The sequence below is a fragment of the Zalophus californianus genome, chromosome 1 (assembly GCF_009762305.2).
Source record: "Zalophus californianus isolate mZalCal1 chromosome 1, mZalCal1.pri.v2, whole genome shotgun sequence".
Classification (NCBI taxonomy): domain Eukaryota; kingdom Metazoa; phylum Chordata; class Mammalia; order Carnivora; family Otariidae; genus Zalophus; species Zalophus californianus.
Genome location: NC_045595.1, coordinates 136,669,038 through 136,688,123, shown reverse-complemented (window position 1 = coordinate 136,688,123; position 19,086 = coordinate 136,669,038). Strand labels below are relative to the sequence as shown.

At 43.6% G+C, this 19,086-nt stretch overlaps 1 protein-coding gene across 6 annotated transcripts in view; it reads left to right on the top strand.

Moving 5' to 3' along the window:
• The window catches only part of DGKG (diacylglycerol kinase gamma), a 211,202-nt gene that overhangs the window by 106,118 nt on the left and 85,998 nt on the right, over positions 1–19,086 (top strand). For all 6 annotated transcript variants that reach the window (XM_027586646.2, XM_027586645.2, XM_027586641.2 and 3 more), the window contains one exon: positions 5,581–5,645. In XM_027586646.2, the coding sequence (XP_027442447.1) occupies positions 5,581–5,645 (65 nt within the window). The remainder of the gene's footprint in view (positions 1–5,580; positions 5,646–19,086) is intronic.

The following is a 19,086-nucleotide window of genomic DNA, read 5'->3' as shown; positions in this document are numbered from 1 at the left end:
CCATGACAGATCCTGGTTTGTATTCTGATTCAGTTGGTCTGGGCGAGGTCTGGAAGTTTGTATTTTTAACAGGCCTCTGAGATAATTCTGATGTAGATGGTCCCAACCAAATCTTCAGTGAGTGGAGACAGCCCATCAGAACAGAGAAGAATGGTCCAAGAAGTGTTCTTACACAGGAGCAGAAACCAGAACTGAACTAGATGAAGGAGAAAAATGATAGCAAGGAGGGGACACAGGCCCTGCAAGCAGCCAGACGGAAGGGAGAGTGGAGTATCAGGGCTGGTTGCCCTGCCTGGGAATTCTAGATGGCAGCTTACAGCCATGGCTGCCTTCAGAGTCTTTAGCCCCACATCTTCTCTTTCTTGACACACTCGGCTCTGGCTGCCAAAACATGATTTTTTTTTTAAGATTTTATTTATTTGACAGAGAGATAGAAAGCACAAGTAGGCAGAGTGACAGGCAGAGGGAGAGGGAGAAGCAGGCTCTCTGCTGAGCAGGGAGCCAGACGTGGGGCTCGATCCCAGGACCCTGGGATCCTGACCTGAGCCGAAGGCAGCCACTTAACGACTGAGCCACCCAGGTGCCCTCAAAACATGATTCTTGATACCTCCTGTCTGTTTCTACATAGTGCCATATGCAAAAAAATTCACTCAGTATTTCCTGACCATGGATAAACACACCGAAAAGGCATAAATAGCTTCACCTTACCTAGATAACCTCACCTTAATCCCAAGAGCCATGATGATCATGGTTTTAATTCATTTTTGCAAATAAGTAGGAAGGAAGGAAGTTGGGGGACAGGAGGAAGGAAAGGAGACCACCTAATTGTCCCCCAAGGAAATGCATACAAACAGATTCTCCATCACACTCAGCGGTCAGGGTATTTATTTGCCTGGGGCTGACTTATAATAATCCAGTCTGTTCGTCTTTCAAGTTATAAAGAAATCTTTCTCACGATTATTTTTTCATACGCCTTTCGCTTGTGCGTGTTTAATATTTTATTGCGAAGCAGTGAGGAACCAGGACGGTTTTTATCTCTTTGGTTTACCCTTAGGCTTCTCTCAATAAAATGTTTGCAGGGTTTGTATGCTCGCTCTTTAAAAGTTGGAAAGGGAAATTCTTGGGAAAGCAAGTAGCCAACACGCAACTCTAACAGAATCTGGGGCTGACATTTGCAGAAGCTCTTCCTCCCTATTTGACTTCCCAAACTTTGTAAGAGAAGACATCGGTATGTAAACCAACCCCGCAATTTTACTTCCTTGTGATAATTAGAGTCAGACTCCTTTGGCAAAGAGAGCCATGCAAAGTCTTTGCCCCTTTGGAAGGACCTGGAATATCTGAGTGATGTCCGGAGTCTGCTCCCTGGTGTATAAAAGGTGACAATGAGGACCGCTGCTGTGGTGGTCGCAGGTGCTAGAGCATTTGCCCTGACAAGTTCAGCGGGGCCCCCCGGGTGCCAGCAGAATCCATGTCATGCGTGGAGGGATCAACAGGGCAGATCCTCCTGGCCCACCCGGAGAGCCAACTGTGGCCCCATCGTCACCACATTGCCATCACCTACATACGTGCCGGCCCTCCACTAGTGACAAGTTGACAGAGTCGGCCTTCTCCATCCCCTCAACTGACAACACCCCCTGGCAGGAGATTTTCAACATAGTCATTCCGGCTGCTACTTCCTCCGGCTTCTCTGGCCTCCTCGTCCCTGCTCTTTATTTTTGGATTTGCAGAAATGTCAGGATGGCCAGGTATCAGTGACAGGAAGTTTGGGCCCATGAAAATAATTCCTGGGGTATGTGTAACTCCAAATGCCTCAAAGGCTCTGCTTTCACTGAGCCTCCACGGGAGGAGTGAACAGCTAATCCCTTGATTCAATGAAATCTATTTCTGATGCTAGGGGAGCCCGGGGGCCAAGGAGAGGCCGCCATCACCACACTAACCTGCACACCATTCTCCACCTTACAGATTGTACTTCTCAGGCTTCACAAGCTAAGTTTCCACAATGATGAGCCCCCTACCCATTAGGGAATTTATCAAAAAGTAATCACTTTCCCTGCAACTTTTTGGATTCCCTCAGTGTCAGGTTCTTGTCTGTCACCTGTGAGAGCCCTTGGAGGTCCTAAGACAATGGGACTGGGAGGTGTCTGGGACAAAGAGTCTACACTCTTTTTCATCCTCCGATCTGCCATAATTTTTCAGAACTATTCAAATTCCAAATGATCTGTTTTATTGTCTCCTTTGTCCTTTTTATCTCCATAAGTTGCCCAAGTGACTTGGACCTGTGTTGTGCAATATGGTGGCCATTAGCTGTGTATGGCGATTGTGTACTTGCAATGGGGCTAGTCTAAATTGAGAGACACTGTAAGTATAAAATACACACCAAATTTCAAAATATAGTATAAAAATTTTAAACATCTCAGTAATTTTTATACTGACTACATGTTGTAGTGATAATATTTGTCAATGAAAATATATTATCAAAGTTAATTTCGCCTTTTTCTTCTCACTTATTAATGTGGCTACTAGAAAATTTTAAATTTATTTCTATCAGCACTGGCCTAGACATCCAAGTATCTCAGAGTCCGAATGACGGCGGCTTATATTTGGAAGGGACACAAAAATCTTTTGGACTTTCAGTTTTAGCTCAGGAAAGAACAGCCCATCATCTCCTCTGTTCCTCACACCTCACAGAAGGGACACCGGAGAGTGACTTTCAGAAATGCCATCACTTCCAAGGCTTTGCAATTCCCATCTCCATCCACCTGCCCCTTCAAAAATGGAAGTCTTATTTTGCTGTAATTATTACCAAGAAACAGTTTGAACCGTTGTAGCACTGGTTTCCAAAATTTAAAGACATCACTATTGAATATAAACACACCCAGCTCAGTGCCTGCCACAGAGCTCAATAGAGGGCAAAGGTGAATCTCCATTCTTTTTAATTCCCACTTAGAGAAACGTGGTCAGAGTCAGAGTCTTTATCAGCATCTCCTTTTCAAGACTCAACAGCAAAGGACCTGCTCTGCTCTCCCTTGCTACTTTGTGTATTGGAGGGAGATTACATTGGAACCCTCCCCCTCCCCCCCCCCCCCCCCCCCCCCCCGCCCTGCTTAACTAACAATATTGTAAAGGCTGCTGTTTGTGAAAAGAAGCTTTGCAAAACCTAGTTTAAAGAGAAAACAACAACGGGGCACCTGGGTGGCTCAGTTGGTTAAGTGTCTGCCTTCAGCTCAGGTCATGATCCCAGGGAGCCTGCTTCTCCCTCTGCCTGCCGCGCCCCCTACTTGTGCTCTCTCTTTCTCTGTCAAATAAATAAATAAGATCTTTAAAAACAAAAACAGCAAGGATAATCAGAACTGTGCAGAGGGAGGGAGCCTGTGCACATATCCCTGAGAATAAGAAAACCAGCAGCCAGTCATAACAGTCTTAGGGGTGCGGGGAGGGTCACAAAGCACAAATCATGCCAGGCAACATGTGATGGCTTTTTTCTTTCCTCCTCTTTCTTTCTTTTCTTTTCTTCTGACAGAAGAAAATTAGTGCTTCAAAGGAACACAAGTTGATGGAGTGTTTTCTTGAATTCTAGAGAAGCATTTGACAGATGTCACATGAATCTTATTCAGAGTGTTCGCTGAAACTTGCTCAGAGCCAGGGAGGGAGAATGAAGGCCTGCTGTCTGGGGAAGCCACCCAGGACAGAGGCTTGGGGGCCCTGCACATCTCCCACCATGTGTCCACAGGGGGGCCTAACCAAGACCTTCAACTCTCCATGTGTCTTAAAAGAAAAATGAAACAATCAGTAACTAGAGTTTAAATGTTAAATTCCCAGGCACCTGGGTGGCTCAGTCAGTTAAGCGTCTGCCTTCAACTAGGGTCATGATCCCCGGGTCCTGGGATCAAGCCCCACATTGGGCTTGCTGCTGAGCAGGGAGTCTGCTTTTTCCTCTACCCCTCCTCCCTGCTTGTGAGATCTCTCTCTCTCTAACTCAAATAAATAAAATATTTTTCTAAAGAAAAATAAATGTTAAATTCCCAAAACATTATTTCAGCAGGGAGTGTTGGCCAACCACACACACAAAAAAACCGACTTGCCTCTGTAGTGGGTTGCTCGCTGGATTTACTCCTCTGCCAAGTACAAGTATGACAGAAGCCCCTCTTGACCCCCTAATTTGCTTCCAGACTTTCTGTTTCCCACCATTATCCTATATTTTACTCACCACACACAGCACATGCTCCAAAAAAGCTTCTCCACTGAACGATACCTCCTGATGTTAAAAAATAATGATAACGTTCAGAAATTTTCTTTTGTGAGTCCATACCAAGAAACGGAATTAATATGCATTCGCTTAAATGGAATTTCAGTTCTCTTTTAGCCATATAGTGTAGTAAACGAGTTTCTGTAGCTTTTTTCCTGCACGTATCTGAGTCAGCTCCCTTGTTTCTGTGTCACTCCCCACCCCCCAACCCATACATAGTTCGATTCACCTGTTTCTTTCTAAAGTCCACCCCTGCACCTAACGTGTTGGCCTGAGGCCTGAGTGGTGAAGGGGCTCAACACATTCTTCTGCTGGAAAATGAGACCATTAATGAGGGTGAAAGACCAAGTGTGAGGAGGAAAGATGAGCTCGGTTTTAGGTCTGAAGCTCAGGGTTGGTTCTACAGATATACATTGTGGAGACACCAGAGATGCTAGTAGTAAGTGTGAGAACTCGAGATGGCCCATGACATGGAGTGTAGGCTACAGATAGGACTCAAGGCTGAGAAGTTCTGGTCAGAGAATGTAGAGCCCAGAAGCATGGTGTCATGGGAACTTTCCTAATAGTTCTGAGGAGCAGGTAGCCAATAGCGCAGCAAAGGGGTGTGCAAATAGGAAAGCAAAGTGTCCATAGAAGGTGGTAGTGAGGCTCTTCTTGACCTTGGGGAAGGTCCTTTCTGTGGAGATCAAGTAAAAGAAGCCAGAAGTTTAAATATATTTTTATTATCTACTAAGCATGTTATTCAATGCTACTAATTATTTCTATTGATAAGAATGATTAGAATTAATATATAACAGCATCCACCGAAGTCAGTTTTCTGGGTTTGACAATGTACCATAGTTACATAAGATGTTATTGGGGGAAGCTGGGTGAAAGGGATACAGGAACTCTCTGTACTATTTTTGCAACTTCTTGTGAGTCTTAAAATATTCCAAAATAAAAAGTATTTTTTAAAAAGAGTTAATATGGCAAGGCATTTCCAGAAATTCACACTCAGCCCGAAGCACACATGGGCGTCTGCACTGTAACTGCCCCCACACGCAGACACCCTCTCTTCCCTCAAAGGGCAGCGGCTGTCCCCTTCATTCACCCTAAACTCTGACCGAGAATGAAAACTGCAAGGAGTCGACTGGCATAGGCTCTACAAGCACTGGTGGCTAGCCCCTAACCTTGGACCTGGTGTTCACCCTTTGCGGGAGCGTCCTGTTCTGCCCTGTGACACGGACTCTCCAGGTTTGGGGGATTTCAGTGAGAGCCTGTGTGCTTCCTTTCTTTCTGCATGGCACGGTCATGACCACTAACCAGGCGTCTGCTTCCCTGTCTTTCCCTTTCAGGATGCTTCCATCGCACACAGATTCCACGTGATGAGAGAGAAACACCCTGAAAAATTCAACAGCAGGTAAGAGTGCCGTGAGGCTGCAGCCCCCGCCGCACGGCCCGCCGGCCCCGCCCCTCCCCCACGCAGCCGGGCCAGACCGAGGCCTCCACCTGCTCTTGCCCAAACGTTTTGGCCCGGCCGCCCAGGGACTTCGCTTTCCTGCCACGTTGCCGGAAGGACGGTTTCCATTTCCAAGCAGAAAACGGTGTCAGAAACCTGCCGCAGCCTGGTCGCCTGTCCCCTCCCAGAGGATGCCGTGCAGAGGGAGGGATTGCGGGGCTGGCAGGGAGGGCGTGGTATGCCCGCCTTGAGGGGTGGGGATCTGCACTTGGCTAACTGGAACCCCCCTCCCGGGGCTTGGCCGCTTTCTCTAGACAGAAAGCTCCCGCAGCCCCAGCCCACCCCGGAATTTCTGTGGGGAGGGGCAGGCAGGATGGCCGGGGTGGGAGGTGGGGTGGGGGGCTCAGACTATCTCGGTCTCGAAGGGAGGGGGCGGCAGCGGAGGGGCCGGGGAGGGCCGAGAGGGCGTCGCCTCCGCATCCCCCGACAGCAGAGGGCAGCAGAGAGAGGTCCCTGCAAGGGCTGTGTGACCGGGAACCCACCAGGTCCCAGCCTCAGCCCCTGTGTGAAGCCTGAATGTTAGGTCCAAAATTACAAGGAGAGAGAAAACCAGATCTTTTGCAAACAAAACTAAACCCTTCTTGCTGGTGGGAGGGAATATGCGTGAAGTGAGTTGTGACTGGCATATAGCTACCCCTAGGATTGCTAAAATACCTTTCTCCATTCTTCTTTCTTTTTTTCTTCTCTTTGGTTGATTTCCATCCCTTTTCCTCTTTGTTGTGCCCTTTCAGGCTGACCATGGGCTCCCACCCCACCCTCCAGCAGGTGGGGAGGAAGAATGCAGACTGAGCCTGAGGGAGTGACTTATGTAGCCCATAGGATTCTCTTCTGAGCAGAGGTTGTTTGAAGACATTTGTTTTAAAGGTTCACACCCCCGTGCTCGCTTCGGCATTATATATACTAAAGATCCACACCCCAAAGAGCACCATCATTTTCATTCCTGCTCCTTTCCCCTGACCCCACTGCCTGGGAGGTTAACCCGGGAAAAAGAAAGTCTTATCATAGCATACTTCAGCTTCAGGAAAAGCGATCTATGGGATCTACTAGCTGAACTAATCTTCTTAGCGTGGGCCTTCTGTCCCAAGCCTATTCCATCTGGCTCTCTCACCCAGCCTACGCATACTTACAAATCACTATTAACAGGTATACATTCAACCCCCACCCTTACTGTAATCAGCTGAGCCTCCATGTACATTCCTTGTCCCTCTCACATGCACGCTAGCTTATTCCTTCTCTTCCACCCGTTGCAGACGTCTTAGGTGCTCTTTTCACAGAGGGGGCCTTATGCATACTCATGCACACATACTTGTTAAAATGCCATATGCTTGTGAGATCCATAGGGGTTCTGCTCATTCATTCATTCCACACTAGCTTTAGAAAATAGACTCCGTGCCAGGCACTGTTCTGTAGGTGTTTTGAACAGACATGTGTTGTAGGGGCTCACAGTCCAGTGGTGCAGACCGGAAGGCAGACATGCAGAGTGATTTGTGTTCAGTGGTATGAATCGAGCTAACCTATGGAACACAAAGCAAGGACATGGATTTGGCGTGGAGGGGCTTCTACCCATGGAGATGCCAAGACACGGGAAACAAGTGTGTATTTTCCAGGTTGGCAAAAAGAGAAGGGTAGCCCAGGGAGAAGGAAGCAAATGTATAAAAGGATAATAACAAGGAATGAGAGAAGGCAGGATGCCTGGGGAAGAGCAAGGGAAGAAGCAAAACCCTTGTAGTTTGTAGAGAGTGAGGAAGCAGAGGGAGGCAGAAATTTCTCCATATTCCATAAATCAGTAGGTCAACACAGGACATAAATAGAGTAGTTGCCAATTGCCCACAGGATTAAATACAATTAGAAAGATACCTCTGTCAGAAAAAAAGTTGTCATTGTGCATTTCACTGTGATCTTGTGACTGTTTTTCCTTCCCATTTCCCCATCCCATTAATAAGACTATTCTGCAGTTAGCTGCACACCCTTCCCCTGGTCGAGGTCAAGGTAGTGTGGTTGCCCAGGATGAGAGGCACACAGATTTGCGTGTAAATCCACATGCCTGCAAATAAGTGGAGACCTAGCGGCACAGAGGTGGGCCCTGTTGCACAAGGTCCTAGCAGCCTTCCTAGTAAGAACTTTGAGTCCCTGCTGCTTCTACCCTGCCTGCTTGCTCATGTGGAAAATACTCATGAGTGCCCACTTTGTCCGCTGAGAGGCAGGCGAGCAGCCATTTTCTCCAGGCTTCCTTATTTAGCTTTGGAGATGGTTTTAAATAGGCAGGTGGTTGTTGCCATGGTTACCCCATTACACCAGCGGCTAAACTTAGGAAGGGCCACAAGGGATAGGAAGAAAGCTTGATACCCGGGATTTGGAAATGTAAACGATATTATCAAACAAGCCTTCCTTTTATTCTGTTGAACTTAGGTTTTCCAGAGAGTAGTCAGGGCTTGGCTAGATGTCCTTACGGTGAAGGTGCCGGGCTGGGCATTCAGGGACAACCTTGAGGTTAAATCTAAGAAGTTGTAACTGTTTTGTTTTGTTTTGTTTTGTTTTGTTTTGAACATGGGCTAGAATTTATCAGGGAACTTGAATGTTTCACATGGCTCATTCAGTTTTCTGGGCTATTCTAACAGGAATTCTTAACCTGAGGTACAAAGGCTGCAGGAGTTCTGAGAATACCTTGAAATTGTATAGAGGACACTGAATATAGTTTTCTGGAGAGAAAGTCCATAACTAGCAGAGGGCTCTCGCAGGGACCCATAGCCCTCTAATGGTTAAAAGTCACAATTCTGAGGCCTCCTTAAATCCTAAAAGGGGCTTGGGGTTTGGTTGGGGTTTTAGGAAATTCTTCCTCTGGTGGCTTCTTTACACAGGTTGTTGCCAGAGAAGGTGGTTGGTTGTCCAAAACTAAGTTATGTTCCCTAGTGGAATAGCTTTGTTAATGGAGCAAGAACCAGACCCAAGAATGCAGGAACATGAGCCAAGTGTGATGGGCAAGAATAAAAAGGCCTTTAATGGCAGAGACGGGGCTATTTTTGGAACATTCTGCTTCCTAATCATTGACAGGCTAATAATTAATTGCTAATTTAGAAATATTATGAAAAAATATCATCTTGTTGGCAAAAACAACAGAAGACATTTAATTCAACTAAGATTCTAACGTGTTAGTTAGAAGGTGTTCTAGGCTACGAGGGTAAATAAAACCTGATTCCTGCCTTCAGGGAATTCATAGTCTAGCAAAGAAGGAAGAGTAATCTTCAAATATTTTTTACAAAGTGATTTTCACATACATGGAGGTTCCATTTTGTAGGTCATACAGAATAAAGGAAGTTGGATAGTGTAAGACACTTATTAATGGTTGTATCCCTACATCATTTGTAAATGAATTGTTTGGAGTGCAGAAATGGTGTTATAAGGGAACCAAAGTAAGAACTGTTATTTTTTGAGCTCCTACCAGGTGCCAGGTGATAAACTAGATTTTTCAAATACATTATATTATTGAAATCCCAAGATCACCTTACAAGGTAAATATTAGATAAAGGCATTTTATAGATAAAGACACTGAGGCTGGGAGAAGCTAAGTCACATAACTGAAGTCAGACATCTTTTTCAGCACCGGAGCTGATGTGATTCTAAGCTAGCTCCTAACTCCTCCAGAGTTCAAACTCTTGTTTTCTGCACTTGGTGTCTCCGGTGGATTTCATTCATCAAATACCTATTGTATATCAAGCACGCTGATGGGTACTACATACATGGTCCCACTCAAGGTTCACAACATGCAAGGGTAAGTGCTACTATCTCCATTTTAGAGATGAAAATATTGAGGCAAAGGAGGGTAGAGCTTTTATCATCTCTATCCATCTTTATGGATTGTCTCTGGGGGAAGATGCCTCCCGAGTTAAAAAAGGGGACCACAGGCACACCACCCACTCTTAAGTTGTGTGGTATGACTATTCTCCCTATCTCAGTGTCCATAGCACAGAGCAGGACCAAATATATGATTGGTGCAGCCCACTGCAATGTCAAAATGCAGGGCCCCTTGTACAAAATTATTAAGAATTTCAAGTCCATGAGAGTAGAGCATTCATTAAACCAAGTACAGAACCCTTCTGAGTGTCGGGCTCCTTGCACCTATACAAATTTCTCTTCCATAAGCTGGCCCTGGCAAGGAGAGAGGAATTTATTTTTTGAAAAAAAACAAAAAAAAAACAAAAAACCTTATATGTGGCAGGGCTCACAGAGGGGGGAAGTTTGCAATAAAGGTGAAGGAATGGAGGAAAGAGGGCTTCAGCTAGGGAGGAGGGAAGGGATCATCAGTCCCTCAAACAGGCGGTAGTCAGTATTAGCAGATGAGCTGATGCCACCACTGAAGTCTTGCAGATATCTAAGAACCAGTCCTCCACGGAGTTTCTGGATTAACTCTCCATGAAGGATTTTTTTTTATATATGGAATATGTACACGAAAGCTACCAAATTCCAATGTCACTGTGGTTGAGTGTCCAGAAAGAGGAGTCTAACTATGGAATTTTTTCGTTGTTGCTCAGAAACTCAGAGCACTTGAGGAATGTGTTATTCCAAACCTGTTGAGTGCCATCCACTTGAATATGTCCCTCAGCAGTTTAGGCTGAAGCAAGATACTTCCTGTTAGGCACTTCAAAGGGACCGAAACAGTGCTTCATTCCTACCAAAAGCTGACCACCTTTCCCAAAAGCCCTTGGGTAATTAATAGACCCTGGAGTGTTAGCTTTCTTGGAACCAAGCCCATGGAGTAATTGATGAGGGGTTCCCCCAGAAGCCCAACATAGCCGGAGACCGTAAGAGGTTGGAAATACATCTTGCAAATAACTAAGCAGTTAACAGATATTTATAGAATGAAGCAGCAGGGAAAAGTCTAAGTTGGCATCAAAAGTTGGCTCTGCGACTTACTAGCTGTGTGACCTTGGGCAAGTTACTTAATCTCTTTAATCCTTTGCTTCCTCCCCTGAAAATCTTGCAAGGTTGCTATAAGTATGAGGAGATCATGTGTAAGTTCATGGCACACAGTGGGTAATCAATAAACATTTGTTATTGAGTATTGTTGAATAACAAGCATGAGGAAAACATTACCTTAAATTGCCAATGAAATCAGTCATCATGAAGTCTTTGCTTTATTGGCATGGCCCTTGAACTGAAAAGTTGGAGGACAACTAAAAGTTGGAGGAGACCCCATCTGTGATACATTGAATCTATCATAATCCCTCTCCTAAGGGATGGGAGGATAGCATCAATTGGCCAGGATTGAGTTGGATTCTGTAGTCCTGGAGCGATAGAGAAAATTTCCTTCATAGGATCCGTGGGTGTTCAAGAGGCAGAGATCTGGGATCTGAACACCAGAGATGCTACGTCCAAATGCCCAGGCCAGGCTAGAGACAGGATCAAGGCTGGCGCCACAGACCCCAGCTGACATGGTAGGGGGAGGAACAGGGTAGGAGTAAGGGGGAGTTGCTGGGCAGGTGTCATGTGCTCCATGGGATACCTAGGGCTTACCAGCTGGGGCCATGGAGTGCAGTGTTGGTGGGTAGGGGGATGGCCAAGGGTAATCCGACAAGGTTCGTGACGACTCTTCATTCATGCTGACTCTCCCCTCACCCACCGAGCATCTTTTCTTCTACTTTAGATGAACACAGAGATATTCTGTAGGAGGCAAAATAGAAGCCAGCAAAGCTCAAATCATACAATTCTGAAAATGAAAGGGCCCTCCCCTCTTGAATACCTGTAGTATCCGTAGTCATATCACCATTTACATAAGATTTTCTTTCTTTTTTTTTTTTTTAATCTAGAAATGAAACCATTCTAAGTCATTCTTTCCAGGAGCCCTGTGAGGTAGCCTAGTGTTACAGCCCAGGTGTTTGACTTTCCCAAAACATAAAGGTACAACAGCAGGGTTAAAATGCTCACCATTGGAGGCTTCATTCTGTGCCCTGAATTGGGTTTTACTCTTCCTCGTCTAATACTCGGCACCCAAGACAGACCTGCCCTAAGTACCCAGGGGTCCAAACTGTCTGCACCTGTTTCCCTCAATATATCAAACTATTTTTTCAAACATCTGGGATTCAGAAAAACCCCCAAGTGAAGTTGATTGTGGCATTTCTATTTTTATTCTTACTCCCATAGATATTTAAAAAGGAAATGCAAACCTTATGCTTTGTGTTCAAGTACCTTTGACTCTTCAAGTCAGTTCTGACAGAGCAGCTTACTTAATTACTGGAATGTTTCTATACTAGCCCATAAAAATGTTTTATCCCCCACCCTCTCCACCCATCCTTGGAAGAGATGCAGGGAGTAAAATGAAATATGGGTTCATGTTTTTTTCACCAAGCGTTCATCATTATGCAACTGCATAAGTTCAGGGGTTTTTCTTGGCTGTCTTATTTGTTTACAGTCAGCCCTTGATTATTTGCAGAAACAAGGGAACAGCAACATGGATCATTTAGAGCTGTGGATGTTACTAATACTTGTGTGCAAGTCTCACTACCTCAAAGATTCACAGCATTTTAATAATATGAAATCACATTGACTCTTTTTTTTAAGATTTACTTATTTATTTTTTTAATTTTTTATTGTTATGTTAATCACCATACATTACATCATTAGTTTTGGATATAGTGTTCCATGATTCATTGTTTGTGCATAACACCCAGTGCTCCACGCAGAACGTGCCCTCTTTAATACCCATCACCAGGCTAACCCATCCCCCCACCCGCCTCCCCTCTAGAACCCTCAGTTTGTTTTTCAGAGTCCATCATCTCTCATGGTTCATCTCCCCCTCCCGATTTCCCCCCCTTCATTTTTCCCCTCCTGCTATCTTCTTCTTCTTTTTTTTTCTTAACATATATTGCATTATTTGCTTCAGAGGTACAGATCTGTGATTCAACAGTCTTGCACAATTCACAGCGCTCGCCATAGCACATACCCTCCCCAATGTCTATCACCCAGCCACCCCATCCCTCCCACACCCCCACCACTCCAGCAACCCTCAGTTTGTTTCCTGAGATTAAGAATTCCTCATATCAGTGAGGTCATATGATACATGTATTTCTCTGATTGACTTATTTCACTCAGCATTACACCCTCCAGTTCCATCCACATCGTTGCAAATGGCAAGATCTCATTCCTTTTGATGGCTGCATAATATTCCATTGTGTATATATACCACATCTTCTTTATCCATTCATCTGTCGATGGACATCTTGGCTCTTTCCACAGTTTGGCTATTGTGGACATTGCTGCTATAAACATTGGGGTGCACATACCCCTTCAGATCCCTACATTTGTATCTTTGGGGTAAATACCCAGTAGTGCAATTGCTGGATCGTATGGTAGCTCTATTTTCAACTGTTTGAGGAACCTCCATACTCTTTTCCAGAGTGGTTGCACCAGCTTGCATTCCCACCAACAGTGTAGGAGGGTTCCCCTTTCTCCGCATCCCCGCCAACATCTGTCGTTTCCTGACTTGTTAATTTTAGCCATTCTGACTGGTGTGAGGTGGTATCTCACTGAGGTTTTGATTTGGATTTCCCTGATGCCGAGCGATGTTGAGCACTTTTTCGTGTGTCTGTTGGCCATTTGGATGTCTTCTTTGGAAAAATGTCTGTTCGTGTCTTCTGCCCATTTCTTGATTGGATTATTTGTTCTTTGGGTGTTGAGTTTGTTAAGTTCTTCATAGATTTTGGATACTAGCCCTTTATCTGAGATGTCCTTTGCAAATATTTTCTCCCATTCTGTCGGTTGTCTTTTGGTTTTGTGGACTGTTTCTTTTGCTGTGCAAAAGCTTTTTATCTTGATGAAGTCCCAATAGTTCATCTTTGCCCTTGCTTCCCTTGCCTTTGGCGATGTTTCTAGGAAGAAGTTGCTGCAGCTGAGGTCGAAGAGGTTGCTGCCTGTGTTCTCCTTTAGGATTTTGATGGACTCCTATCTCACGTTTAGGTCTTTCAACCATTTGGAGTCTATTTTTGTGTGTGGTGTAAGGAAATGGTCCAGTTTCATTCTTCTGCAGGTGGCTGTCCAATGTTCCCAACACCATTTGTTGAAGAGACTGTCTTTTTTCCATTGGACATTCTTTCCTGCTTTGTCAAAGATTAGTTGACCATAGAGTTGAGGGTCCATTTCTGGGTTCTCTATTCTGTTCCATTGATCTGTGTGTCTGTTTTTGTGCCAATACCATACTGTCTTGATGATGACAGCTTTGTAATAGAGCTGGAAGTCCGGAATTGTGATGCCGCCAGCTTTGCTTTTCTTTTTCAACATTCCTCTGGCTATTCGGGGTCTCTTCTGGTTCCATACAAATTTTAGGATTATTTGTTCCATTTCTTTGAAAAAAGTGGATGGTATTTTGATGGGGATTGCATTGAATGTGTAGATTGCTCTAGGTAGCATTGACATCTTCACAATGTTTGTTCTTCCAATCCATGAGCATGGAGCGTTTTTCCATTTCTTTGTGTCTTCTTCAATTTCTTTCATGAGTATTTTATAGTTTTCTGAGTACAGATCCTTTGCCTCTTTGGTTAGATTTATTCCTAGGTATCTTATGGTTTGGGTTGCAATTGTAAATGGGATCGACTCCTTAATTTGTCTCTCTTCTGTCTTGTTGTTGGTGTATAGGAATGCCACTGGTTTCTGTGCATTGATTTTATATCCTGCCACTTTACTGAATTCCTATATGAGTTCTAGCAGTTTTGGGGTGGAGTCTTTTGGGTTTTCCACATAAAGTATCATATCATCTGCAAAGAGTGAGGGTTTGACTTCCTCTTTGCCGATTTGGATGCCTTTGATTCCTTTTTGTTGTCTGATTGCTGTGGCTAGGACTTCTAATACTATGTTGAATAGCAGTGGTGAGAGTGAACGTCCCTGCCGCATTCCTGACCTTAAGGGGAAAGCTCTCAGTTTTCCCCCTACTTATTTATTTTTGAGGGAGAGAGAGCACATGGGGAAGGGCAGAGGGGGAGAGAGAATCTCCAGCAGAGTCCCCACTTGGCACAGAGCCCTACAAGGGGCTCCCTCTCACGACCCTGAGATCGTGACCTGAGCCAAAATCAAGAGTCGGAAGCTTACCGACTGAGCCACCCAGGTGCCCTGAAATCACATTGACTCTCAGCATTTCCTTCATTTTCCTCCTGGCTCCCCAGCCCACTGGAATGAGTAGCACAGCTTCTCAGACTGGTACACAGGAGCAGCCTTTGAGATCTAAAGGCTCCTTATAAAGTTGCTGGTTTGCCAGAACAGTACCTTATTGTAGCTTAACAGACCTTTTCTTCTAGCCCCTGCCAGGCTCAAACAAGAAAGGTATGATTCATATCAACAAAGAGAGGAATCAGTTTGTGATAACATGAGAAGAAACTTGAAAGCAAGCTATATTTTCAAGTTTTAGAACAGATAATCCAAAAATTATCAGTATTTATTGATTGATTTTTAGAAATATTTCCATCAAAGGGCTCAAGATGTAATAATATCATCAAGTTCAAAAGGGTTAAGGTCAGCATAATAAGCTCCCGGAAGAAAGTCAAAGTAAGGTTAAGAACTGGCTAGCTCCTCAAATGGGTGTTGACAGTGTGGATGCTTTCCAGAGGGAAGATGTCAGGAAAGTGCTATAATTAATGTCTTATAAGGAAAGACTGAATCTGGGATTGTTTCACCCAAAGAAGAGAAGACTTAGGGAGAGTGATTATTGACCTCAAATACTTAAAAAGTATTTCTCATAAAGGCGGAATTGGGTTATTTTGCCTGATAAATCAATGGGGAAAATGACTGGAAAAACCAATTTAAGCTTATTAAGCACCATATATAGGACATCAGTTCTACCAATTAGAGCCATCCTCAAGTGCAGGGGGCTACCAATGAGAGCATTTTCAGATTTTAATGTCCAGGCAGCTGCTGGACAAACATCTGGGGATCCAGGGAGGCCAGGTGCCCAAGGGTACAAGTGCTATCATCAGACAATCTGAATTCAAATGCTGGAGTTGTCATAATCACTTATATGGGACCTTCATCAAGTTACTCTTCTAAGCCTTAGTCTGCTCACCTGCAAAATTGGGATATAATACTTTGTTTCCTATGGTTGCTGTAGCAAATTACCACAAACTAAGTGGCTTAAAACAACACTGATTTATCATATTGCAGTTCTGGAGGTCAGAAATCTGAAATAGGTCTCACTGGGCTAAAATCAAGGTATCCTCGGGGCTGCATTCCTTTCTGGGGGCTCTAGGGGAAATTCCATTTCTTTACCTTTTCTAACATCTAGAGGTTGTCTACATTCCTTGGCTGGGGCCCCCTTCTATCTTTAAAGCCAGCAATGGCCAGTCAAGTCTTTCTCTATGTGGCATCCTTTTGACAGTCTCCTTCTGCCTCCCTCTTCCACTTAAAAGAATCCTTATGATTATATTGGACCCACTCAGATAATTCAGGATCACCTCCCTATTCAAGGTCAGCTGACTGCCAATTCAATTCCACCTGCAACTTTAATTGCCTTTTGCCATATGAATTAACATATTCACAGCTTCCAAGAATTAGAACATGGACATTTTCAAGACATTATTCTGTCTACTACAAATACCTTACCTAAGTACCATAGAATTATTCTGAAGCTCCATTTAAAAGCAATGCATTTAAAGTGCTTATTACAAAGGCTTGGCACATTGATACTAGATTACTATTATTATCATTATGATTATTAGTATTTACATTATTACAAAAATAGATCCTACATCAAATAATAGTCATCTTGGATCACTCAAGCCCTTACTGAAATTTGGTGATTCTCTAAAAGGGACAGATAAATATCTATTGGTCAGAGGACATGAGTCATCAATACAGCAATATATGATGTGCTTTTTTCTCTTCATTTATCTTGATAAAATTTTTTCAATGCATTTATTATTTAATAATATATCATAAAGTATGATTACATAATACATTGCAATATCATTGTAAATAATTTGTAGGGGCGCCCCGGTGGCTCAGTCGGTTAAGTGTCTGCCTTCGGCTCAGGTCATGATCCCAGGGTCCTGGATCGAGCCCCATATCGGGCTCCCTGCTCAGCGAGAAGCCTGCTTCTCCCTCTCCCTCTGCCTGTCGCTCCCCCCTGCTTGTGCGCGCACTCTCTCTCTCTGTCAAATAAATAAATAAATAAAATCTTTTTTAAAAAAATTAAAAATATTCTAAAAATAATAAATAAATAATTTGTAAAGTTCAGAAACGTTAAAGAAGAAACCAATCACTCATAGTGCCATCACTCAGAAACACAATATTACATTTTTGGTGCATTTCAGTTTACTTGATACACATATTTTTAAGTATTTGTGATAACATGTTTTTATAAACTTATATGTACCATTTCTCAAAACAACTTTTCTTTACATGAGTAATTAAGGCTTATTGTGGAAAAAATCTTATTGTCCCCCAGGAAATAAACACTGTTAGCATTATAATATATTTTTTCCATACTTGCACTGTACAGTTTTTTTTTACTTGAGATCACACTGTACACACTGGTTTAAAACACTTTTAACACAGTAGGGGCATCTGGATGGTTAAGTGTCCAGCTCTTGATTTCGGCTCAGGTTGTGATCCCAGCGTCCTGGGATCGAGCCCTCTGTTGGGCTCCGTGCTCAACAGGGTGTCTGCTTGAGGATTCTTTCCCTCTCCCTCTGACCTTTACCCCACTTGCACTCACTCTCTTCCCTCCCCCTCAAATAAATAACTCTTTTTTAAAAAATACCGTTAACACAGTAACATTTACAGGTTTTGAAGGGAAGTGGATATAAAGGAGCTGATTAGAATGAGTTTATCTGCAGTGGGAATTTTATTAGTCTTCTCTAATTAAAAAAAACCCCAATGATTTTGTTCAGTCAATATGAGAGTTTTAAAGATATCATTACTCAAGTCCCTTTGCAAGTGAAATAACTATTTGATATGTTATGCAACTCTACTTTTGTGGAAGGAAAATTTGAAAATTTGACTCTCTTAGCACAGTCCGGTACGTGGTTTTGCTGTATTGGAATAAGACCAGTTTGTGTTTTATGTGACCATGAGAGGTAACAAAGGTTGCCGTCTGAACTATGCAGTGGTGTAGTGGCTTAAGCACACAGAATATCTGGGTATTTATTTATTTTTTTATTTAAATTTTATTGTTATGTTAATCACCATGCATTACATCATTAGTTTTGGATGTAGTGTTCCATGATTCATTGTTTGTGCATAACACCCAGTGCTCCACGCAGAACGTGCCCTCTTTAATACCCATCACCAGGCTAACCCATCCCCCCACCCGCCTCCCTTCTAGAACCCTCAGTTTGTTTTTCAGAGTCCATCGTCTCTCATGGTTCATCTCCCCCTCCAATTTACTCCCCTTCATTCTTCCCCTCCTGCTATCTTCTTTTTTTTTTCTTAACATATATTGCATTATTTGTTTCAGAGGTACAGATCTGTGATTCAACAGTCTTGCACAATTCACAGCGCTTGCCATAGCACATACCCTCCCCAATGTCTATCACCCAGCCACCCCATCCCTCCCACACCCCCACCACTCCAGCAACCCTCCGTTTGTTTCCTGAGATTAAGACTTCCTCATATCAGTGAGGTCATATGATACACGTCTTTCTCTGATTGACTTATTTCAGTCGGCATAACACCCTCCAGTTCCATCCACGTCGTTGCAAATGGCAAGATCTCATTCCTTTTGATGGCTGCATAATATTCCATTGTGTATATATACCACATCTTCTTTATTCATTCATCTGTCGATGGACATCTTGGCTCTTTCCACAGTTTTGGCTATTGCGGACATTGCTGCTATAAACATTGGGGTGCACCGACCCCTTCGGATCCCTACATTTGTATCTTAAGTGGTGGTTTTCCCAACGTAATCAGCATTGCTCCAACCTCCACTGACAATGAGAGCCATCATTTTTTAATGTTTTCAAGAATTTCATGTACATTATTTTTAACTGGCACAACTCTCCAAGTATAAGGTAAATATTGTTAATCCATTTTACAGATGAGGAAATTGAGGCTCAGAGAGATGATGCAGCTTGTTCAAGAACATATAACTAGGTAACAGGGGAACTGCTATTAAAACCTAGGTCTGTCTGATTCTGCAGCCTCCACTGATCCTGTTGCACTTCCCTGCATCTCTGCATACCCAGTTTGGTGCCCCATGACCAAGGAAACACCCAAGAAAGAGACTAGAGAAGAACCACAGAGATAATTAACGGCCCCATGAGAAAACCTTAAATAAACCAAAATCTTTTTGTTTGGTTTTTCTTTTTTTCTTTTTTTTCTTTTTTTTGAGAGGAAAAGCAGAGAATGTGTTGAGACTAGGCCT